Raw genomic sequence first — 25,450 nt, 5'->3', positions numbered from 1 at the left:
TAATTCTGAAGACGATGCTTGCCTTATAACTGAAGTCCAGACAGAATAAAGGTCTTGAATACAGGATGATACTCCAAATCCCTGTTCTCATCTTTTTCCTTAAACTAGCTCAATGGAATCCAATTTCTTGGAAACCAGTTTAGTGCATTAATGGCAACACCTGAAGTAGTCTTGGAGATCTTTCGTGGTCTTCTAAATCAGTTTGAAAGACCACCTCGCGATGTCATTTTCAAGACAGCATTGCCTCGTTAAATTGCTTAACACTACAAGGACTGGGCCTTTGAAATTTACTCTTTCTCATCCGTATGAATTTGTAGATTATATGATATTTATTTATGACATAATGTTTTCTTTATATTTTGTTATTTTTCTATTTGTAAACTTTCACTCATTTCAGTCTTTGACTGCTTGTGATTGTATTTAATAGTTTTTATTTGCAATAAATCCAATATATATAGTATCAATGTATAAAAATGAACCATTTTCGGCATGACATTGTCTTGTAAAAGGTCTCCTGGCGTTGCAATGTTATACCTATATGTTGCGAATTCGGTCTCAAAAGTTGCACAAGTCTTTAAAAAAGTCATAAAATTTTGCAGCGCTATCTTTTTGTGTTCCGGAAATATCGCGTGAAACCATGATGACCCCCCAGTCCTTTCAGGGTTAAGCGAAGGTGAGGACCATTCTTCAGAGCAATCTTCACACAGAAGTACGATAGCGTGTTCCTAATGGAATGCTACTCAGTTCACAATGTGTGTAGAATGACCACACTGGGCTTTCAAATTTCACACAAAACATATTAAAGTCTGAGAGCGTTCCCATAGCATCAAGACCACTTTAGGTAACACGGTTCGAGAAACCAGTTCACTAGATGGTATTGAGAATGCTAGCAGAACGATCTTCTAAACTGGTTTAAGGCAAATCAGAGTAAGAAAGTAGATGAGAGTAGGGTTAAAGATCCATGCTCTGTGGATGATCCTCAAAGTCTCAAAGTTTTGAAGCGGCTTGCATTGTAAGGTCTTTAATTTGTATGAGAGATTGAGTTATATTCTTGAACATTGTCAGATTGTCTGTCTCTGTGCTATTCTTACATGTCACTACCACAAACTCCAATCTGTAAAAAAGATGAATACATAAAATAATTTAGAAATTTGTGCATTGAAGAAAAACTAAATACAGTTTCAACAAAAGTTGGAATTCATATAATTTTTTTGACAAAATAGTCTCTAGTATTTTGTCTATACACACCAAAAACCGCAACATCACGGTAATATTACCGATATATATCGATTAACTCTAGAAATACTTCCTCCCCTACCCCCAATTTTTTTTCATGAATTTTTTTTGTGGAAAGCTCTCATTGCAACACATCTTGACTGCTTACCTTAATACCCTTTCACATCTTTTGAGACAAGATTTGTGATGTCCGGGCATGTGATTCTTAAACACTATGGCCCGTATTCTGAACTCGGGTTTAAATTAAACCCTGGTTTAAAGTTGTGGTTTACATGTAACTATGGAGAGCCAACTTGGGCACAAATCCCTAACAGGACATCTCCAATTTATTAACTCATATGACACCCAAATTGTTCATAATAATCTGGGAATAATACATTTAGTATTTTGAAGTATTTTTTTTTCATAATGAAACCAAAATATTAAACATAGGTATATACAATAGAAACATAATTTTTGAACTTTTGGCTCTCCATAGTTTTAGCACAGTGTTAGACCATGGTCTAAGTTAAACTCGACTTCAGAATAAGGGCCTAGGTAATTACATAGCAGATCCCCAATTGGTAAAAATATGATTTCATAATAAATACAAATTTAATATTAATAGTGTTTTTAACCCAAAATCATCATTGCTTCATCATTTTATCTTTGTTGATTAAATTCATTTGATTTCATGCCCTTTATGTTAAAATAAAATTGCCAACAACTTCCATAATTTTTTTTTAACTAAAAAAATGTAAGTAAATCAAGAAATCAGCAAAATTAGCCAGGGTTTAGCGGAGTTATTGTAATATGCACTCGAATATTTCAAGGAATAAAATCCTACCAAGAGTGCAATCCTTGTAATGTGAATTAATTTCTTGCTTAATGAAATTACATCATGGCTGGGATTCTATTTCTTAGGTTGAACAGGTGGATTACCAACAGGAGATATTGTCATAAGATTATGTCTAGCAGTATTACTCACTTGTCATTGAGGATGCGATAGCTGAGAAAGTACCCATCCAGGCACATAGGAGGTACTAGACCAAGGAACGGCTTATACCCTGATAGACTGGTAGAGAGGATGAAGTTACCCCCTCCACCACTGAAAAAAAACGCAAAGGAGAACATTTCTTAGATTTGTTACAATTGATATGTTTATGGTTTTCAAAACAGGCCTTGGTTTAAAAATTGTTAGGGCAAGGCATGTGCGGGGCACATTTCTATATTACTGCACCAATGGGAAAACAAATCAAAAGGGCACCAAAAGTAGCCACAGTGATGAGAGAGAGAGAGACGTCATGTCCAGCCAATAGGCCTGGTCTTAAGTGGCGTTCAATTAGAAAAATCAACTTATGCGGCTACAAGTGGAAGAGATATTGGCGATATCCTACATCCCCCCCCTTTCATCCTAAAGGAGGAATTCCCATCTTTTGTGATATTATCCAATTGATGATTTACCTTTGAACTTTTGACCTTACCTTAATAATAATGACAATATGCAACAGCGTGTAATGCAATGTTTCTAAGCACTGCATACTATTACCCCTGCTTTAGCACAGCTACCCTGATTAGACGCATTCAGCATTAAAATAATTCCTTCCTACCAGGTACCCATTTACTACACCTGGATGGAAAATGGAGATTAACGCCTAGCCAAATGGAAGCGAGTGCTGCAATGGGATTTGAACCTCAAACCTTGTGGTTCAAATTTTGGATACTTAGCCACAATACCTCTATCCTTGATCTATGAAGACATCTGGAGGAGGCATTTGTAGTTCATCAGAGATACATATCATCTAATTGATGTTTGACCTTTGAAACTTTGACCTGCATATCTTTTGAAACAAGTTGAATGCCTCTGGCCATCTCACCTGCATCACGCGGTTCAATATAGCATCAGTGCTGACTTTGAAAACTACTCTAACTCGCACAAGATGTTCAGTGATACATGGTTACTTTTATGTCCACTTTTTATGAACTAGACCAATAAACTTACAGAGATATGATGGTTATTCAACAAAAAAACCCAACATGGCCAAAGTTCATTGACCTTACATGACCTTTGACCTTGATCATGTGACTTGAAACTCGCACAGGATGTTCAGTGATACTTGATTACTCTTATGTCCAAGATCATGAATCAGATCCATAAACTTTCAAAGTTATGATGGTAATTCAACAGATACACCCAATTCGGCCAAAGTTCATTGACCTTTGACCTTAATCATGAGAGCTGAAACTTGCACAAAATGTTCAGTGATGCTTGATCACTATTATGTCCATGTTTCATGAATCAGATCCATAAACTGTCAAAGTTATGATGGGAATTCAACAGATACCCCCAATTCGGCCAAAGTTCATTGACCCTAAATGACCTTTGACCTTGGTCATGTGACATAAAACTCACGCAGGATGTTCAGTGATACTTGATTAACCTTATGTCCAAGTTTCATGAACTAGGTCCATATATTTTCTAAGTTATGATGACATTTCAAAAACTTAACCTCAGGTTAAGATTTCGATGCTGATTCCTCCAACATGGTCTAAGTTCATTGACCCTAAATGACCTTTGACCTTGGTCATGTGACATGAAACTCTAATAGGATGTTCAGTAATACTTGATTAACCTTATGGCCACGTTTCATGAACTAGGTCCATATACTTTCTAAGTTATGATGTCATTTCAAAACTTAACCTCAGGTTAAGATTTGCAGAGATGCCAACTTTTGGAAATCAGAATTAGGGAGGATTTGCAACCGCCACCAAATTATGTGCGCGTAGCGCACATCTCGAGCGCGGAGCGCTCGACCCTTGCGGCCGGGGTCCAGGGCCCGCCTTAGGGCCCTGGAAGCTCTGGGTTTCTAGATGCTCTCTGGTGCAATCTGACCCTTATTTGGGGCATTTCACATGTTTTTAAATAAACATTGTTCCCACTTTTTTAACATAAAAAATATGCATTTTTACATGTAAAAAAAAATGAGGGGACAAAAGAAGTACCTGTTCAACAATAATAATGAGGAATTATCACTATCGGCTATAGGCAGGTTATGTTCCACTATAAATCCAGTAAGAAAAGCTTAGCGCTGGTCCCTTGCTTGGTGAAATAAAGACAACAGGGTACTACTAGCTAGTGGAGCTCGAAGATCTTGTCATCGCAATGTCCGTAGGCCTATATGCCGTTTGCTCCCGAACGAAAGTGCTTCCGAATCATCACGACGTAGTACCGGTACGACCTCCCTGCTTAACTGAAATGTCCACGCTGCAAATTGCGCAAAATGCATGGTAAATTCCTCTTTCCGACTTCCGAACACACAGGTACTGGAGACTGTATTCAGTCTTATACTTCTGAGACCATTTCTTGGTCTTCTTTTGTTGATTTTCCGCCATTTCGTGTCATTATCAACCCATCAAGACGCCGAAATCACACACCGATATTCCACCGCACGACTCGACAAATCCAGTGGCCGCGAGCGTACACGCCTCGCGAAGCTAGCCGGGCCTACCGGCCTGGTGCACAGTGGATTCCCGTTGGGCATATCACATGCACCAGCTTTTCGCTGCTCCTTATTTGTCTACTTTTCACACAGAATTTAGTAGCAGCGAACGTAATGGAGTTACTACATGCTAAAGTTAGCAGACGATACATGTCCTTCCAAACCAATTTGATCAATGCAAAAAAATCGTAATTTCGGGAGGATAAGGATGGTAATCGTAAGGGCGGGAGTTGGGATGAATTTTCGGGAGCCTCCCGATGAAATCGGGAGGGTTGGCATCTCTGGATTTGATGTTGACGCCACCGCCGTCGGAAAAGCGGCGCCTATAGTCTCACACTGCTATGCAGGTGAGACAAAAACCTTGACCTATGAAAATATCTGGAAAAGGCATTTCTCGTTCATCAGAGATACATATTATCCCATTGATGCCTGACCTGAAATCTTTTGACTTTACCTTTTGATGAATCCTTGATCTAAGAAGATATCTGGAGGAGGCATTCCTAGTTCATCTGAGATGAAGTAGAGACCGAGGAGATGTCTGTCGCACCCTTTGTTCTGCATGGCATCACTCATCAAGGTGAAATGTTTGATGTAAGCTGCCTTCAAGAGCTCCGCCTGCTCTGCTTTCTGTAAGCAGAATATTAATAAAATTTGATTTTTTGCAAGTACATTACAAGAATTCAGCCAATAGCTGGTGGAATCAAGTCACATGAGAGAGGCTGTTCCATGCACAACAGCTATCTTAATTTCTAACCACAGATATCGCTAACACACTTTTCGCTTGATTGTAATGAATTAGGATTTTATCAAGGAAGAAACATGTCTTTCGACCTCGAGCATCGGGCAAACTCAACTCCTGGAGCTTAGAAAAAACAGCTCAAAATAAAGCTCCTGAAGAGAGTAGACAAACAGTAATAAACTAAGAAGCCAAGAAAGTGTGGTGATACTACTAGCAGAAAGCCTTAGGCTCGTCTGCCCACGGCTCGGGGAACAAGACAGGAAAGACGACACCATATTAACAAGTGGTGGAGGAGAGTAGGAGGGTTGTATTGAGGAAAGAGAATGCACCAAACAGAGTAATATAGAAAGAGATGGAGAGGGTGATTTCTGTGAGTGCGAGATGAATCTAGCCATTTAAAACATGGGAGAATGACTAACTGACTACTCACCGTTGCCTCAGGATCCACCATTGCTTTGCACCAAGCCAGAGCTTCTGAAGAGCATGATCTACATGTCTCTGTTCTACCATGGTAAAACTGTCTTGTGGTAGCCGTCTCATACGTTGCAGCAGGCCTGAAAGAGAGATAATCTTTTAATTAACACCGACTCATGAAAACAAGTACCAGTATATAACAACACAAATAATGAAATAATATCTTTGGCTGATATATTTTTAATATTACATCCTTCACTCAAGACCTACTTGTGGATTAAAGTGTTGTAGGGTCTGTTCCTGTAGACTAACTTGACCTCATCTCTTACATAATGTAACAAAGTAACTGTCCTCATGTATAAGGAACAAGATGCAATCAAACCTTGTGACAACCTATCTCTATGGTGAAATTCTACCTTTATTGGCCAAAACAATGCTCTGGTCTGGCAGGAATGAGTTAATGAACCTTTCTATAAAGGTCACCTGTCTCCAGTGGTCTGTCTAGGGTGGCCTTAAAGATGAAGCTGTGGTAACTATTTCAAAATGAGTTCGTACAAAATCCGTACGTTACAATTGACCCCCAAGGGTCTGTTTGTCAATAAAAAAAAAACATTTGCAGAAGGATATAGGAAGAAATTGTGTAATTGCTAACAAATTAGCAATAAAAGCATGCATGAATCTGAGCATGAGGTTGGCCTTGTCACATTACAAAAATTTGTGTTTAAGAATGGATCTCATCCGACACCCCAATTTCAAATTCCAAGCTACTTTTAATCGCCCCCCCCCCCCATTCCCATCAGCAATGGCTACAAGCCCTTTGCATGAATTGTTATCCTTAAGTAAACAACCACACACTCTCCCAGTTAATCCACCTTCCCCCAAGGAGAAGTGACCTTCATATGGCCTGGCAGAGAGAGCGAGAGGGAGTTAACTGGGGTGATTCTTTTTTTTTTACTTATGATATTTCGGCAATTGTGGGTCATTTCGCATCGTTCAAAATTTCATTTCGATCTTCATCTAAATTTCGAATCGGTTTTAGATATGCAAATGTCCTAAAACAAATAGAATACAAATTCATTCTTTCAAGATTACTGTCAGCCAGGAAGCTCTGAAGGGTTTGTTTATACTATTACGTGACAAGGACAGCTGCAATCCCACTCCATGCTGTTGTGGTGGCATGCACTGGTTTTCTCGGCTCTTATCAGCAGCTGCAGTCACTAAATCGACCCCACCCCAGTTTAAACAGAGAAATCGAAGCTCTCCCAAAATCTGAAATTGGGGTTTAAGATTCCCCACTTGAGCTCCCATTGACTTACACACAAAGCAGTCAGATGAACCCCACCCAAGTTTAAACGAGAGAAATCAAAGCTCTCCCAAAATCTGAAATTGGGGTTTCAGATTCCCCACTTGAGCTCCCATTGACACAACACGCAGGACAATGGGGTTCCTGGGTTATAAGCTGGTGGGGTATTTTTTAAACACAGGAATCGCGTAATGAGGTCTTTTCCCAAAGAATGTAATACACTATCCAACATGTGCATATCTGTGTTGGTGATCCAAAGAATTTGCTTACCATATTTGATTAGCATTTTTTGGTTATTTTAAGAAACCTCTCAACTAATTTCTGAACAGTCCTATGTTAAAAATCTGCTGAACAAAAAACCTTTTTGCTCCTGTTTCTTAAAAGATGGGTAGCAAATTTTGAAGCAATACCAACTTGACCTCACCTCGCACATACATATCTGTCTTGGTGCATAAGGAATAAGATGCAGTCAAAACCTGTGAAAATCTGTCTATATGGAATACCATGGATGCAATAACAGGAAAATTATTCTCTTGTGAACTTCAGTGAAATTTTTTTTTTCAGCTGTCATGATTTCACAAAGTACAGTTAATGTAATTGCACCATATCTAGATCTACAAAGATACATCGACAATTTAGTTTGGGTTTTACAGACTATCTCATAAAATCATTGTTTACTGCAAAAACACATAAACAAGAGGAAACAAGATATACTACCTTCTATACATCTTGTAGTACGCAAGCTGAATAGCTAGTTGACATAAGAAATCTGGATGGATACGATATTGCTTACACCAGTCCTTGCCAAGGTTGAGAAAATAGCTACACAGAATGTCCACATTCTCCACCTGTGTGGAATAAATAAGAGAGAACTGGCTTAGCATATCATACTGGGTATCAACTGTATCTGGAAAAAACATTATGCAAAGAAAATCTAAAGTTTTGTTCACCTCAACCTTACTGATTCTCAAAAAAAAATAGTAATACAATATAGGGTATTTATAATATTGCGCACATATCCACCATGTTAGGAGCTCAAGGCGCTCCTATAATACCCTGGTTAAGCTAGTCTACCGATTCCGGTGCTCACAGCTTTTTGAGGAATTACTTCCTGCCAGTACCCATAGCTCACCTGGGTTGAGTGCAGCACAATATGAATCAACTTCTTGCAGAAGGGATTTACGTTGTGGCTGGGATACAGACCCACAACCTTATGTTAGCCAGGAGACTAATCCACTGGGCCACTACTCTCCAAGAACATGTAGACTTTTATTTATGATTTGATTTTTTAAAAAAAAAAAACCCTTCTTTTCAGGGGGGTTTTTCTCTAATAATGAATGCCTTCAGAAACCTTCACATCTAGGAGCCAAGCCAAATATGCAACTTATTGCAAAAATGAAAGAAAATGGAATTTCTATTGTACATGTATTTATGTGTATGTTATTATTTGAACTAACTTGAGCAACAGCCATGGTAACCAAGACATTTGTTTCTGTAATAATTCAGCCATTTCTTGATCGAATTTGCTCAAATAAATGGTGAATGTATTCTAGCTTACTAAGCCTTAGTAATTAAAGATCAATTTGTGAACTCAATTTCATTCCAGCTAACAAAGAAGAATAAACAAAGAACTATTTCTCAATCTACTGCTTTCAAACTTCAAGAGACATCTCTGAATGACAGGTGCCATTAGAGTATCCGGATCAACATGATAAAATAAAAAAAACACAGGGGCTCTTGTCATAAAGACTTCTTATAATAACAAATATACAATTTTCAATAAGAAATTTATTATCAGCCAATCAAATTGAAGGATTTCAGTAGCTTATAACTGTTACTAAATTTGTTATTGGAACAAGTTATATGAAACAGACCCCAGGAAGCATGGTTTACTTACGGCTCTGTAATGGGTTTCTTCTGCTGTTACGATTGCATCTTCAATGGCTGGGTCTGTGACAAAGACTAACTCTTGAGGCTGGGCTAAATCCCCCCTAACCTCGCAGTCTGTGTCCTGTTCAAAACAATCAACAACAAAATGCATGACATGAGAAAACTAACCCTTTGATTTCCCAAAATGTCATACGTGCTTTGACTCAACGATTGTCAGTCTCTTGGGACATTGCAAGAAACTTGTAATAAGCTGAAAATCAATTTTAGGTTCCTAATTCAATCACACGTTTTGCAATTGATCCCTGGTTTCTTTCTTGTATCTATAATTTATGAATTGATTTGCTTTAGTTAAAATTTATCTATCACTTGTAAATTTGCAATTGATTGCAAATATTTTCTTGCTAAACCCCTCAAGTCAGGTTAAATCTAAAACTTCAATTCTTCAACAAGTCGGACACATTCCACAAAAGGGATGTATTTAAGGTATTTCTTGCATTGAAGGGAAGGGTGCATTTCTTATTAGTCTACAGCTGCTACTTTCTCTTTGGTCTCATCCCATATGGTCAATTAAATCTTAGTTCATCTAAAACTAGCTCATCTACTATCCTTTGGTTTCATTTTTGTATAGCCCTTTTATTTTTCTATTTACCCTTTTATCTGCTTTCCAGTTAGACTCTTCTCATTTTCATTTAACATCCACTTTGCCTAGCACCATCTCGTTTTAAACATGTTCACATGGCATGTTTGTGAAACAAATTTTCATTTGACAAAATAAATTAATGATAAGTAGACAAAGTAGAAGGTAGATCAACTGCGTGACTCGGGGCTGCTGTGGGTCTCCTACTGGTCTTCTGCATGAAACATGCAGACAATCACTCACAACCCACCCGTAACAAGTTTTGAGAAAGTTAAAACTTTTCTGCTGGAAAATCTAACTTGAATGCGCTCCTGCATGCAACTGCATGTGAGATATTATCAATACAGGAGACCTTACGGTAGCCAATACTGTTATCCACAAATCACACGCAAGGCTTGTACGGAACGATGTGACAGGGCATTAAATACATCATAATTTGCAGGATATCAAAAACTGAAGAAAAATCATATTTTGTAATAATAAATAATATAGGATTTGTATAGCGCACGTATCCACCTTGCTAGGTGCTCGAAGTGTTCCTATATTACCCCGGCTAAAGCTAGTCTACCGAATCTGGCGCGCACAGCTTTCTGAGGAAATACTTCCTGCCGGTACCCATTTACCTCACCTGGGTCAAGTGCAGCACAGTGTGGATAAATTTCTTGCTAAAGGAAAACACGCCATGGCTAGGATTCGAACCCACGACCCTCTGTTTGAAAGGCGAGTTAAATAACGGTATACCATTATTATGATACTCACAGGCCATATTCCTCCATTCTGTTCCATCTTCTTATAGCCCCAGTAGATCATATCAACGCATACCATAGCATCAAATGGAGCATGCTGTATAGTCAAAACAAAGATTTTACATCAAGACAAAAACAAATTAACAATAATGCAATGAACCCAAAAGCAGTTAAGTTAAACATTCTGAAAACGTTCTTATATACGTCCTATTTTTCAATCATTTTTCACCAAGAAACGATGACGCTAAAATCACTGCAAATCAATATTCTGAAGATTTTCTTTTCATGATTGTATTTCTGCCCCTTTCTCATCCTCAACATGCCTATTTTGTAGATATCAATACCAATCACAATTTATATTGGCAGTTTAATAGAAGCATTCCTTTGTGTGAAGATAATATCATGGCTCTGCACATATACTAGTTTCTGGCGTGTTGCGTGAAATAGGCATTGTTATTAACTTTACATGCTTATCATAGATTGTAAAGAAAGAAAAGATGAGAAAAAGATTAGAACGTTTTCAGAATACCCTCCTTGGAAATCCCCATATGGTCCACCATCAACATCCTGGGAGGGTTTCATGATGCAAATGTGCACTAACTTTTTTTGCTCTGAGCCAATCAGATGCAAGGATTTCAGTAGATTATAACACTTGTAAGTGAAAAGCACTGTATGTTCCATGAAACACTTCTCCCATCAATAGTCTATGTACATATTAGAATACAAAAAAATGACATAAAAACATGACATTTTCTCAAACATAACAACATGTTCATGGTAATCAATGCTCGTATCAGCCTAAAAATTATAGTCATTGGTATTTATACAGTTCGGATATCAAGTAAAATTTTAAGAATGTAGTTTAATCACACAATTACAAAGGTATGTGGTAGAACTTACATCACTTATGCAGGAAAGACAGCCATTCTCATAGACAATCAGAATAACACTTTTGTCCAACCAGTGATTGTGTACATTTCTCCCACTAACCGTTTCTTGGACAAGCTGTAAACAAACAAAAAGAAACAAAGCAATTTAAATTAAGTATGGGAAGAACTATTTGCCTTAGCTGAAAATGGGCGCTTAGACTTTGGCACACATAAAAAAATTGAAAGAGATTCAAATCAAAATTAAAAATATTATCAACAAAACTGTAATCAGGTCAGAGTCAAAACTTTTAACTATCTAAATAACTCTAAATCGGCATATTCATTTCAAAACTTATAAACTGATCAAATGGGGAAAAAATATTAACAGTTGCTGAAAAATCAAATTTCATACCTTTAAACCAATAATTTATTGAAAACAATCAAAACTGATTGGAAAGTACCAAGAAAATGAGTAATATGCTAGTAATACATTAGTAGATCATTGAGCAAGAGTTCAGTGGATAATGCTGAATGACTCCATCATCAATATATTTTTCAATATATTTTTAGACAAGAAAAGAAGCCTGAAAGAATAATTAGTATTAGTGGTTCTAACTTCTATCTATATCTTAGATTATGAAATGGCTTAATTTTTTGTTATTAAGCTAGACAGAATGGAATATTTCAGCAAGTTTAGGGGATAATCCCCCCCCCCCCATTAACCGAACTGTCCCTATTAAAGGTAAATGCTAGTTTTGGTAACGATATCAAAATGAGTTCGTACAGAATCCAATGAAATGACCACTAAAGTGTCTGTTTGTATAAATAAAACGCATGTGCCAAAGGATTCTGGAAGAAATTGTGTAATTGCTGAGAAATCAGCAAATAAGCACGGGATTCGGGTAGGGCGTCGGGCCCGACGCCCTAAGCAATAATTATACATTGTCCCACGTGCGCTTATCTGTGTAGGGGATTTTCGGAGTGAACATTTTTCAGCGTAGATTTCAAGATTTCACAAAGTCCAGTTAATGTAACTGTACCAGATCTAGATCCTCGATGATATACTGGCAATTAAGCCTTGTTTTACAGACTTTCTCATGAAATCAGTGTTAACTGCAACTACTGAAATTTCTCTTTAAATGCTACAACAAAGCGTAATGAGTAGGCATAATAGTTAAAGGGGGCCAGCTGAGCTAGTGGTCTCCACTTCAAAAAAAAAGTCAGAGTAAATTCTGTTGTCTATCAGAATAAGGTCTTAACTTTAGAGTCAAATATTTCCTATGCACCAGCAGTTGATCAAACCAGCTTGGTGTCATGCAGCAAAAAACATACCCTGCCGAGTTCCTCTGGAAGTACCATAACAGAAACAGAAACAAAGATTGTTACCTCAGTATAAGTGCAAGGGGTGGAATCGTCTAAGGCAAGCAGAGCGATGGCTGAATCAATGGTCTTGATATGTTCTTCATTAATGGAATGAAGACTCTTCAAATGTTTGTGGTTATCAGCATACCTACTCCTCTCATCCCCCGTCAATGATGACATACATTGACCTCTTTTCATACTACGCTCCTTCACATTCTGAAGTTGTCTTGAGATAAAAGAACAATGGAAATATTAATAATTATGTTATATTTATACAGTGACCTGTGAGAACTCTCAATGCACTACAGTCAGGAGACTATACAATTTAACAATATAAATTATCTATTTATACACCTCGGAATAGTTTACTAGATAAATGGTACATAATAAATGCTGTGTATTATTATATGGCTAATTTACAAGAGAAGCTTTCACTGAAAACTAAATTTACATTAGATCAATACACTTAAGGTAGGGAAGGAATTGTAAGAGTTGGGTAAAAGATCTTTTGCAGTCTTCAATCTTTATATTGGTAACTATAAAAAAGTAGTTTGGTGGTTTCATGGAACTGCTCAGCCTGACATCTAGAGATTACCAATTTACAATGATATAAGCTCTAGCTATAGAATACATCAAAAATATTTTTAATTGTATTTCAATTGGCTAAACTTAAAAATATTACAAAGATTATGTATGCAAAATACCAACGTAAGTCTCATTTAGTGACATGGATTACAAACAAATTTATCAGTAGCAAAGAAAACCACTAATAGATGTGTAGATTACTTCAGAGGTAGCCAGAGTGCTGACTTTTGTTCTGATTGAGTACATGGATGACAGCCAAGATCACAGGGGGGGGTGTCTGAAAAGGGTCATGTCAAAAACATTTATAGCATGCAATGTAATTTACCTTGCAAATTCTCTGGAACTGACAAGTTTCCCCCTACTATCAAATGGATCGACCCTGAAGAGATGGCCATTGCAGCTAACAAGCATGTGATTTGGGCAAGGTCCTTCTCTCTCTACAGATAACAAAAATAAAGGTTAATAATACATGTATGCTTATGACAGCAACATCACTGATGGGATAAACTCAATAAAACATTCTTCATATAAGTAACCTCATCCAATGCATAAGGGTCTAAGGTATATAGAGACACTAGTTTCACATTCTCTAAAATGCAAATTCTTTATTTTTTCAGTGGTCTAAGCATCACAATCCGTGTATTTCAGAACATTTAAAAATCTAACAACCCATAGAAAGTTACTTCAACTGATATTAATGATCTCCAATCTTAACGGAGAAAGGATACAAGAGAGAAAGAGAGCAATATGGATAAAACATATTTACAGCAAACTGCTAAACCCTGCAAAAGGTTTGGTGGGTAAATTTTTCCATATGCACAGTTTCGTTTTACTGGATTTTAATGATTTTCACCAAAAATTGGTTTGATATTCCACGAATTCCATGTTCTTCCTCAACTCCATGATTTGTTTTTTTCTAAGTAAACATTGTCAAAATTCACAACCCCATCCTAAGAAAAAAACAAACAGTTCACCTTCCACCTGAAGCATTCAGTGGCACGCTCATGATGGAACCCAATGTAATCTGATTATCTGTCCCATCTCCAAATTAAAGGAGAATCAAACATTTTGAATAAGATAGCTTGTGTGAAAACAGAGAAATCAAAGAAACAGATCAACGAAAGTTTTAGAAAAATCAGACAAATAATGAGAAAGTTATGAGCATTTAAATATTGTGATCACTAATGCTATGGAGATCCTCCTATTGGCAATGCAATAAAGATGTGTGATGTCACTTGTGAACAACTCTTCCCATTACTTTAGTATATATATTTCACTTACACTGCCTCTGTTATACATCTATCAGTAGATCATTTGTTCTTTCAATAGGAGAGCATGTAATACAGATTTTTAAATAATTACATCATGGATGAAGAGTTTGTGTCACCATATGAAAGAGCAAAAAGAGACATTTTGGGGTATTTTATAGTCGATCAAAGGGAAAGTTGTTCACATGTGACATCACACATCCTTGTCGCATTGCCAATAAGAGGATCTCCATAGCATATTAGTAATTGCAATATTCAAATTCTCATAACTTTCATATTTGTCTGATTTTTCTCAAACTTTCTTTGTTCTTATTCTTTGATTTTTCTGTTTCAACACAAGCCTACTTGTTCCAAATGTTTCATTTCCCTTTAAAACATCTCCATACTTCAGACATATGCATGCAAAACATACACTGCACAAGTATATTTTCAAATCAGCATATAAGTGAATACCTGTTCTGAAGGAATTGATGAGTTGATCTGCCTCAGGACCTGGGATTCTGCTTCCATTAAACATAGACCTGGCCTGGTCCATGGAAAATATCATCTTACCAGTCTTACTCTTCTCTACAGGGATTGACTCTCTAGAAAGAAATGAGAACGGTACTAGAAAGATAGGATAAACATGTTACCAATCTTCATCAGTAGAATGCAAGTTACTTGTAAACGCTTCAAATGGGTCCATTGCAGTAATGGTTAAAGGTAGCTTAACAAGAATGAAAGTATCTTCTACACTCTTCAACAGACCCATTACAGCAATAGTAAAATCTAGGATTAAGGATAAAAGTACCTACTACACTCTTCAAAGAATCCCATTATCCCCTGACAGTAATAGTAAAAGATACCTGAACAAGAAGAATGAAATGCATTCTAAGCTCTACAAAGGAGTCCATAACAGTATCAGTTTTTATAAAGATACTTAAACAACAATAATGAGTCTACATGTCTCTTAAAAGGGCCCATTATAGTAATGGTTAAACTACCTGAACAAGAAGTTTTTTCTAACCTCTTTAAGAAACCCATTGCAGTGATTGTCAACTCGAACCTACCAGAACAAGTACGTACCTTCTAAGATCTTCAAAGGGGCCATTACACTAATACCTGAAGTTACAAAAAGAATACAATTACCTCCGAAGCTCTTCAAAGTATCTAAGCATGTACCAAGTGCTGATAGCAGCCCTCTCAATGTTAGTCCCAATGCACGGTGGCCAGAAGCTTTCCATTGTCCTGTTAGCCCCATACATTGAACATATTCCCAGAGGTGTTCTGTTGGTCAAGTACACTCGATCTCGCCACCAATCTTCCAACTGAATCAATGAGAATACAACAGAATATTATTGCCTTTGTTTTTACCTACATGTACATGTATAAACAAGAGGATATAAAGAAAGACATAACACAAATCTTAGCCCAAAGCCAACTGGAAGTTCTGGATAGTTCATGTAGAAAGCCCATGTGAATTACAAAATTTAGTAGTGGACAGGTTAAAAAAATTGCCTATAAGAAATAGATGGTTTCGGTGCAAAGGCTATGGGAACAGCAGGTCTCAGTAGTCAAAGGGTTAACCAATTACCTACTTGAAGTGGGTGAATCTTGAACAAAGCCTATGGGAATTACAAAACTTGGTAATGAAAAGATTTTTGGCCTACTGGAACCAAATAATTCCTACATGAAAGCCTATGGGAACAGAAGACCTCAGTAGTCAACATGAGCTGGATGGGCCCATAACAAAGCCTCCATGGAAGTCACAGAATTCAGAAGTCTGAAATAGGTTTACACATTGTCGACTGGAACTGAATCGTCCCAATACAAACCTACATGGAAATCACAGAATCCAGGAGTCAAGAAATTGACCCAATGTTGCTGGATTTATGGTTACAACTACAGTCACTGTGTCATAAATTATGAGACACTTCAATGCATGAGAATGAATGACATTTGCTCAAGCTATACTTTAACTGATTTACAAGTTACTTGTGCTTTTTTTTTTGGCTCCTAACATGATTGATAATCTCGTGCTGAAATTATTCTGTTAACACCTACAGATTCAAACTGGTTTAAACCTTTATGTGGCTGTATTTGATTGCTTCAGTAAATGCAGAATCTTCTGCAAACAAATGTCAATGGAAAACGTGCGATTTCTCCCATTTGAGTATATGATTGGGAAAGATGTCATCTCTCATAATCAGCAGACAATGCTTGATTGAATATATCAATCAGTAGATAATTCTGTGAATGCTATTCTGGGGAGAATATTGTTGGGTAATATTGTACTGGTTTTTTTTAATAAAAAAAATAGCTGAAATTCTTACCCAATTCTTTTTAGCTTTTGCCCTCTCCAATAATTTCTTATGCAGCTCTTGCCCAATTCCTTGGCCAAACTCTCCCACAATTCTCTCTGTTTCCTTGTATTCCTCATCTGTTGTTAATGGTTTAACTGGGAAGCACAAAGACCAAATCAGCTGGTTGATAATCTGGTTTATATTTTGCTAAAAAGTATTTTGCATATTGTGTCAGAATCAGATACAGTATTTAAAAATGTTAACATTTTCAAAAAAGCTGTTAAACTATGTTTCTACATGTAGATAAAGAGAATATTTTCATGATAAAGATCTTAGATGACACCCCAAAAAACAATATTTTTGTTCAGGCTTGAGCAAATACTGACTTGTCCAATGAGTCAAACAATAGAGAATGATATTTCATAATAATGAAATGACACAAGAAGAAAAAAATAATTGTGTAATCATAAAAATATCACAAAACTAAGATCAAAGGGAATACTCAGTGCTTCCTATGTGCCGATTTCCCTTATTTTGGCTAAAAGCCATACTTACACTGCCAACAATATTCGGCATTGTTCAAGCATGACTAAATATTTGACTTGTGGGTGTCATCTGATAGAAAAGACATTTAGAGCATACTGTATATCAAAACTCATCAATCTACTTCATATTTTAACATTTTTTCAAAAGTGTAATATACTCACTACATTGCCTTTAATTGAAGACAATGTCCTAAATAACATTCAAGCTTACACTGTACACTTCAGGTCATATTCTGAACTTAGGTTTAATTCAAACTATGGTTTAAAGTTGTGGTTTGAGAATGACTAACTGTGACACAACATTAAGTTAAACCCAAATTCATAATACAGTACATGTAAGTGATCAGCACCATAAGTACTTTATAACTAAAATTTGATGCAAAATGGAGGCACCCCCCCCCCCCAATAAAATGAAATACAAAATAAAAAAATACAAAAATACAAAAAACAAACAAAAAAACACACCCAAAAAATTGTTGTCAATTACTCAAAATCAAGAGAGATAAATGATGTAGGTCAAAGCAGTGAAGGACATCTGGATTCAATGGGTTTGTTTACATTCAGGAAGGACTGATACTACTGTACACAAAGCTATCAGTAAATAGATCTATTTAAATCAAAGGTCAATCTGGCAAGGTTTAATACTTCAAGGTGGTGTTTACCAAAACATTAAAGTCCCTGAAATATATCAGGAATCATCATACTTTAATTTGTTTTAATTGAATATTACCTGGTCCTGCTTGAGATCTATTTAAATCAAAGGTCAATCTGGCAAGGTTTAATACTTCAAGGTGGTGTTTACCAAAACACTAAAGTCCCTGAAATATATCAGGAATCATCATACTTTTAATTTGTTTTAATTGAATATTACCTGGTCCTGCTTGAGATCTATTTAAATCAAAGGTCAATCTGGCAAGGTTTAATACTTCAAGGTGGTGTTTACCAAAACATTAAAGTCCCTGAAATATATCAGGAATCATCATACTTTTAATTTGTTTTAATTGAATATTACCTGGTCCTGCTTGAAAGGTTTTTTAAATTAATTCCTATAATTTTCTTAAGATTCTTTCTAAGCATAGTAGTAAAAACTATAGAAATGGTGTGACCCAACTTTAGGGCAGGTTGCAATATCAAAAAGAGTTATTTTATTAGGTGACTGTAATTACATGTAACAACTAATGATTTTCACACACAAAAAAAATCTTCTTTCCATTCAAAAAGGATGAGCTCTAGTGGTATTTATTGTGGGACATGTATGACTCATGTGACTAGAGTCAAATATAAAAATATAATATTTACTGATAACCTGGCACTTCTTCGTTTAGAGTATCCAAAGTGTCAATCAAAGTTGCTTGCAGTTTTTTAGCAAATGTGTGCCAAGCTTTATCTGCGTGAAAACTTATGTTACATTTCTTAGATTTTCATTATAAACAAATGCTTTAATATCATGTTTTCTCCAAATTACCAACAAATGTTCACAGAATATGTAAAATGGAATAGCATTTTAGAAATCAGGAAACTGAGGTTTCTACTATCAATGGAAGCTTTACAAACATGTTTATAATCATTGTTAGAGATAATGCATGAATGTGATACTGTATCTTTATGATAAAGACTTTATCTACTGCACAGCTATACAGTGCGTCCAAAAAAACTATATACTTTTGAAATGGCTGCCAAATAAAAATATATCACTTTAGGGGAAAACACTTTTATATAGGCTATGGAAGCCAATGAAGTCAACTTTGAAAGGACACAAAAAAGTTGGAAAATTATTCATGCTTGAGCGAGCACTGCCCACTGAAACAAAGGGTATGAAAATTAGGCTGGGCCAGAATTAGCCTTCCAATTTCTTTCATGTTTTTTTGTTTGGAACTTGCAAAGTTGAGGGTTTTGTGATGAATTAATGATCAATATTGTGATTAGTTTGTTTTTGAGAAAATTTCATGCGTTATCAAATTATATTTAATGCATGAGTGATCAAGAATTGCAATTTTTAGTGCAGCATTTTGACTTTATCATAGGGGGTAAGATAGGACTAAAATAGGTGAAGTACATTGATGGGATAAAGGTCAATGAAACATTGAGCCTCCCCACCCCTCTCTCTCCCACCCTCCCCTCCTGTTGAGAGACTGATTGTCATGTACGCGTGAAGTCCAGAACAGAATGTTGATTTAATGATAAATTCTGAATTGGGGCATCAACTTTTTCTTATCAATCATTTAATCAACAATTTATCAATAAATCAACTCATTCAATGTGCAATATGATCAATCAAACATTCATTTTTTCAATAAATAATTTCATAAATCATCACAATCAGTTAATTTCTTGGTAATCATTCAATTAAGAAACAAAATGACCATCAGCCATTCTGGTGTCCTTTCAAAGTTGACTTCACTGGCTTCCATATAAGTGTTTTCCCCTTAAGTGATATATTTTTTATTTGGCAGCCATTTCAAAAGTTCATAGTTTTTTGGGGGACACACTGTATAATAACCCTGGCTATTGGCTATAATGGCACCTTTTTAGCAAAATAAGCCAAATTTTTTTCATATTCTCAAATTCAGATTCCATATTGTGAACATCTATTGCTAAAAAGAAAAAAAAACATGTGTGCAATAAACACCATAAAAATGTTTTTCTTACATTTCCTACATACACATCCAACGGAATACAAGGGGAATAGCAAAAAAAATCCACAAGGGCAGGGTTTTTCAGGATTTAAATTAAAACTAAAACAGCTCCAATTCAATATACAGTGTGCTCTTATCAAGTTAGCATGGGTGTGTCAGCAAGCGGAAAGTGCCACTTTGCTGACTCAAGTATTCATATTCACATTCAATCTAGTATTGGCATACTGGGGGGGGGGTACAACAACTAGAAATAGGCTTTATTTTGTCTTACCTGACTCAAGATACTTTTTCAATGTATCTTCTAGATTTGGGACAGGCAGGGCAGGCAAATCATTATCATACTGGAAGGTGCGCTCAGGGCTGACAGCAGACCTCGCTTCAGAATCCATTTTTATAAGATGAAAGCGTCTTTACCTTGACCCTGAAATATGTAGAAAGCAAAAGTGTTGCCTGCATAATAAAATTTAATGTAGCAGCAGTGTTGACTTTGTCTTTGTACAGTAAATCATTTTCTTTTTTTATCCTTTGAATAAAAGCCTTTTTAAAGTCGTAATTGTGTATTAATAAGCAGTTAAAGGTCATTTGAGATAAACCATCAAGGAGCTTTTCAAATTCACCTATATAAGTATTCCTGGGGCTTTTCGCAAAGATGTCTGCTGCCCTTATCAGTAGAGGTGCTGGTCAGAAAATTGGTTTACAGGGACTTTCTCAGTTTTCAAAGATTTCTCCACATGAGAAATCTAGAAGGAAAGTTCATTTACCTGTCAAGTGCCGACAACAATCAAGTGCACTATGTAAATATAAAGGCCCGTATTCTGAAGCCAGGTTTAACTTAGACCATGGTCTAACTTTGTGCTAAAATTATGGGAAGCCAAATGTTTAAAAAATTTGGTTTACAATGAATGCTTCTCATGTTAACCGTGCTCTTCACTAAATTATTCAATGGTGAAGACACATCCTTCCCAGGAGGTTAATAATGTTTTGGGAGTCAAATGAGCGGATACAATGAATCTCTACATAACTGTTACTGGCTTTCCATAGTTAAACCACAACTTATTACCAGAGTTTAAATTAAACCCTACTTCAGAATATGGGCCAAGAGGTTTCATTGCAAGATTATTTGAAGACGGCAAGGCATGAAATATAGACAGTAAACTAGGGGGAATTGAGGCCACTGAATCTATTTTTACTACTCTCACAGGGGAAAGTGAAAAAAAAAACTGTCCCAAAAGGCATAAACAAGGACAATCCCAATATATCAAGACATCATTTGTCTTCATCATCATCATCTGTTGTAATCTTCAAAGGGCTCTTCAGCCTATCTCGAAGATGAAAGTAGAGTCTTGGATGCGCGGAGGAGTGAGGGATACTTTCAAGGTAATTTTGCAAGAGCTTTTGGAAGCTATCAAGAGAAACTGCATTAACTATTTGAAGGAGTTTATTCCATTCAGGTACAGATCGTTGGGAAAAGGCAAATTTGTCAATATTGCCTCTTGGACGATATGTCTGAAAACACTCGATATGATTTTTCCTCGCGACACTGGTGCTTAAGCCAAGGAAAAGAATTTGTCTTGGGTATTGCAGCAAGGTCATTCACAATCCTATACACACCATGCTGAGTCTGCTTACAGTGCGTCAAGAAGACAGACTAGGCCACTTCAGCTTGGTGAGCATGCTGGTTACGCTGCTGATTCTTGGTTTATGAACCAGCATGAATATGAGGATATCCAAACGGCATACATACGCATGCACAAAAAGTCAAAATAGACGCGTCCAAATGCGCCCTCGGTATATATCGATCAGCCAGTTTTGCTTGCAATTTGAAAGTGAGTGAACGAACACGGTCTTTTTCCCCCTTTTTTAGGGTCTGGCTACTGCCTTAACGTCATTTGTCAGGATTCTGCTCTCCACTAGACCTTAATTAAGTTTATTGAGGTGGAGGCATGATTTCTTAATCTTACTTTCTTAGTTGTTTTTTTTTCTTTAATTTTTTGTGTTTTTGGTACCCCAAAGGCCCTAGCCTGGAGGCGTCTGGGGAGTAAAAGTCATCTACTCTACGTAGGGTTACTCCCCACTGACACCTGGGATCCCAAGCTATATTCACCCACGTACGGGTACAAAACCTGAAACTTTCACCCCCCGAGATTTCTACTTTCCCTCTAAAAGATCTAGCCCTAAAACATGTACATGAGGTTCAACTTAATTTCCAACATTTCTGCGATATTGATTTCATTTTTAAAGAAGAATTCATTAAAAAAACAAGAAATTTGTTTTGAAAAGATGGGAAGAGCTTACTGCCGTGTTTACGTCACCATCTTGATTTCTTTGTCTTCCGCTTGGCGACAGCACGCAAATATCTTGGGGTGCGTTTATTCGACACTTTTTTACCCTAGAATCATGATTAGAAGAAACACGCGCGAAAATGTTGACCTATACTTCCTGGGTCAAACTGCGCACTGTGATGCACACTGGATCGGCCCGAATTCAGGGAGAAACAGCGTTAGAAAGATGGTCGTATAAACGCTGATTCTGTCGGATCGTGATTCATGTTGCTGTTTTGAATCATGATTCAAATCGTTATTCAAATCATGATTCTGGGTTGAGGTCGCATAAACGCAGCCTTAGGATCCCAGGCATCAGTGGGGAGTAACCCTACGTACAGTAGAGTAGATGACTTTTACTCCCCAGACGCCTCCAGGCTAAACAGTAGAGGCGCACGGCCAATATTGGAGACTGTCTCCCATGAGAGAGATTATCTCCAATATCAGAGACTTTTGTAAAGAATTTGGGTATCCAATTTCAGAGACAGTCTCCAGTTTGGGAGACCAATTTCCTTTGTTTACATTTGCTTTCAAGGATTACCTTGGCGGCAAATAAAAATGTGATAAGCAGATTCCTCATGAAAAATTACCCCTTTTCACCGTCTACTTTGAAAATTCACCGTCTACTTTTGTTTTTAAAAGGATTTTTGTTGTCATCCACACACAAAACAAATGGGCTTCGCTTCTGAGGCTCAGTGAGACAAAATTTGGGGTGGAAATAATTATGCTTTTGTTGGTGTTGTTTCTTTTGCAAAGCAAGTCTCTAATATGGGAGATAATCTCCCATATTGGAGAGTCTCCCTAGCCTGGGGCGTTTTGGGGAGTGAAAGTCATATACTGTACGTATGGTCACTCCCCACTAACGCCTGGCGTGGGGATGTATAGGGTCCCATGCACCGAAGGAAAAGGCAACTATACACATGCACCAAAATGCTAGTTATGTTTAGAATCTGAGGTTAACACTTCTGTACATGGGTAAAAATATCGGTTGGCAACCTAGTTAAGTGCTAAAATGTCCCGCTTCAACCACTGAACTAGAACAGTTCAGTGGTTGAAGCGGGACATTTTAGCACTTTTTAATCTAGCACCGCTCATGATTTTGCCGCCCTCTATACGCGTCAACCACTGAACTGTTCTAGTTCAGTGGTTGAAGCGGGACATTTTAGCACTTTTTAATCTAGCACCGCTCATGATTTTGCCGCCCTCTATACGCGTCAACCACTGAACTGTTCTAGTTCAGTGGTTGAAGCGGGACATTTTAGCACTTTTTAATCTAGCACCGCTCATGATTTTGCCGCCCTCTATACGCGTCAACCACTGAACTGTTCTAGTTCAGTGGTTGAAGCGGGACATTTTAGCACTTTTTAATCTAGCACCGCTCATGATTTTGCCGCCCTCTATACGCGTCAACCACTGAACTGTTCTAGTTCAGTGGTTGAAGCGGGACATTTTAGCACTTTTTAATCTAGCACCGCTCATGATTTTGCCGCCCTCTATACGCATCAACCACTGAACTGTTCTAGTTCAGTGGTTGAAGCGGGACATTTTAGCACTTTTTAATCTAGCACCGCTCATGATTTTGCCGCCCTCTATACGCATCAACCACTGAACTGTTCTAGTTCAGTGGTTGAAGCGGGACATTTTAGCACTTTTTAATCTAACACCGCTCATAATTTTGCCGCCCTCTATACGCGTCACTTAACTAGGTTGCATTAACAATGGATCAAAGATGGCGAAGACAACAAATGTGAGTAAACTCTCTTCTACTTTTATTTCTTCATCCCATTTCTGCAATGTTTTTTTCCTTTAAGTATAATTTTTTTTGCCAAACGTTGCCAACCGATATTTTTACCCATGTACAGAAGTGTTAACCTCAGATTCTAAACATAACTAGCAGTTTGGTGCATTTGTATAGTTGCCTTTTCCTTCGGTGCGTGGGACCCTATAGTACATCCCCACGTCAGGCGTTAGTGGGGAGTGACCATACGTACAGTATATGACTTTTACTCCCCAAAACGCCCCAGGCTAAGTCTCCCATATTTGCCGTGCGCCACTTGTTCACTGCTACCACCTTGCCTGTGGGGAATCTAGAGGTAGGACTATGGTATGCCGATGTTGTACAGAGCACACACTTTAAAAAATCATTAAAATATCACTTTTGTGACCAAAATTACTAATTTCCATACAGTTGCAATTTATTTTTCATTAGTAACTTGGGAATAATTTTTTCATTCACCAGAGCGCTCAAAAACTTGAATTTTGGGCATATATTTGTGTACGCCCTCTATTGGTGGAAAGTAATATGGCAAGAAAATTTTCATTTTTTGATCTCTATTCTTAAGAAAAAAATGATTTAAAGAATCAAATTTAAATAAGAGCCAAGTTGTATGAATAAAAGGTGTAATCAATGGAAACAGTCAGTGTAAAAAAAACCAAGCATTTGCCCCAAAGAAAAAGAGAAAATAAGCCAAACATTGCCACCCTTATTTTGCCACACATGGAGATATAACTGAGAACAAGGTTATATTATAGGAACCTTGTTCATTGAATGAGTGCGGTGCGCCTCTACTGCTAAGTAAAAAAAGGCCCAACCTCAAAAGGTACCAATGATTTTTTTTTAAATTACCTGTTGCAGCCTATGGCTATGGTAAGTGGTAACCTTCTGTTCTTGGCTTCGGCCGCGAAGCGGGCCGCATCTCTGAGTCTGACTCTGACTGAGTTTAATAATAGGTCAGGAGCCTCCTGCTCTGGCTATCTGAGCTGAGCTGCGCCTAACTGCCCTAAGTAACCCAGTCCCAGGCAGGCCAGGAGCTCCGGCCCGCTAAGGTGAGCTCCTGGCTTGCGCCTGGCCTGAGCCTGAGGCTGAGGACATGACCTGTCAATTTACAGCCACTTACCGTACCCGAGTTCTGCTTTTACCAGTAAAACAAGCGTAGATCCTAGCCCCCATACCTATATTATTCGGCACCTATTATTCAAATAATAGTAACCCAAAAAGAGTTTTATTTACCGAGAAAAGATGACTTCAGCTTTCGTCAAGAACGTTATTCTTGTCTTGAGCTCTCTCCAGCTCTCGATCGGCCGCGCCGATCAAAGATTTGATCATATCGATCATCAACCGAGTTTATTCAACCAGTA

The 25,450-nt window shown here is 37.3% G+C and overlaps 1 protein-coding gene across 1 annotated transcript; it reads right to left on the bottom strand.

Annotated features, from left to right (window-relative positions):
* Nucleotides 1-109: 109 nt before the first annotated feature.
* Nucleotides 110-25,395, bottom strand: LOC121431813 (peroxisomal carnitine O-octanoyltransferase-like). Its single transcript, XM_041629556.1, has 15 exons — nucleotides 25,323-25,395; nucleotides 20,263-20,412; nucleotides 16,841-16,965; nucleotides 15,657-15,835; nucleotides 14,982-15,112; nucleotides 13,586-13,697; nucleotides 12,700-12,901; nucleotides 11,345-11,449; nucleotides 10,458-10,541; nucleotides 9,069-9,182; nucleotides 7,889-8,019; nucleotides 5,885-6,008; nucleotides 5,170-5,342; nucleotides 2,204-2,323; nucleotides 110-1,114 (listed from the first exon to the last, which is right to left on the bottom strand). The coding sequence occupies exons 2-15, from the start codon at nucleotides 20,378-20,380 to the stop codon at nucleotides 988-990; spliced, it is 1,845 nt and encodes a 614-aa protein (XP_041485490.1). The 5' UTR covers nucleotides 20,381-20,412; nucleotides 25,323-25,395; the 3' UTR covers nucleotides 110-987.
* Between the last annotated feature and the right edge of the window lie 55 nt (nucleotides 25,396-25,450).

This window comes from Lytechinus variegatus, chromosome 18, assembly GCF_018143015.1.
Source record: "Lytechinus variegatus isolate NC3 chromosome 18, Lvar_3.0, whole genome shotgun sequence".
NCBI classification, from domain to species: Eukaryota; Metazoa; Echinodermata; class Echinoidea; order Temnopleuroida; family Toxopneustidae; genus Lytechinus; species Lytechinus variegatus.
The sequence above is the reverse complement of the archived record's forward strand: the minus strand, read 5'-3'. Positions and strand labels throughout refer to the sequence as shown.

What these genes read in the sequence shown, in the direction of transcription:
- LOC121431813 (XM_041629556.1), bottom strand. Translation starts at nt 20,380, where the DNA reads ATGGATTCTGAAGCGAGGTCTGCTGTCAGCCCTGAGCGCACCTTCCAG. An exon ending in GAAAAAGTATCTTGAGTCAG is followed by an intron (nt 16,966 to 20,262) that starts GTAAGACAAAAT and finishes TGTGCTTCCCAG; the next exon opens with TTAAACCATTAACAACAGAT. An exon ending in CAAAAGCTAAAAAGAATTGG is followed by an intron (nt 15,836 to 16,840) that starts GTAAGAATTTCA and finishes TCATTGATTCAG; the next exon opens with TTGGAAGATTGGTGGCGAGA.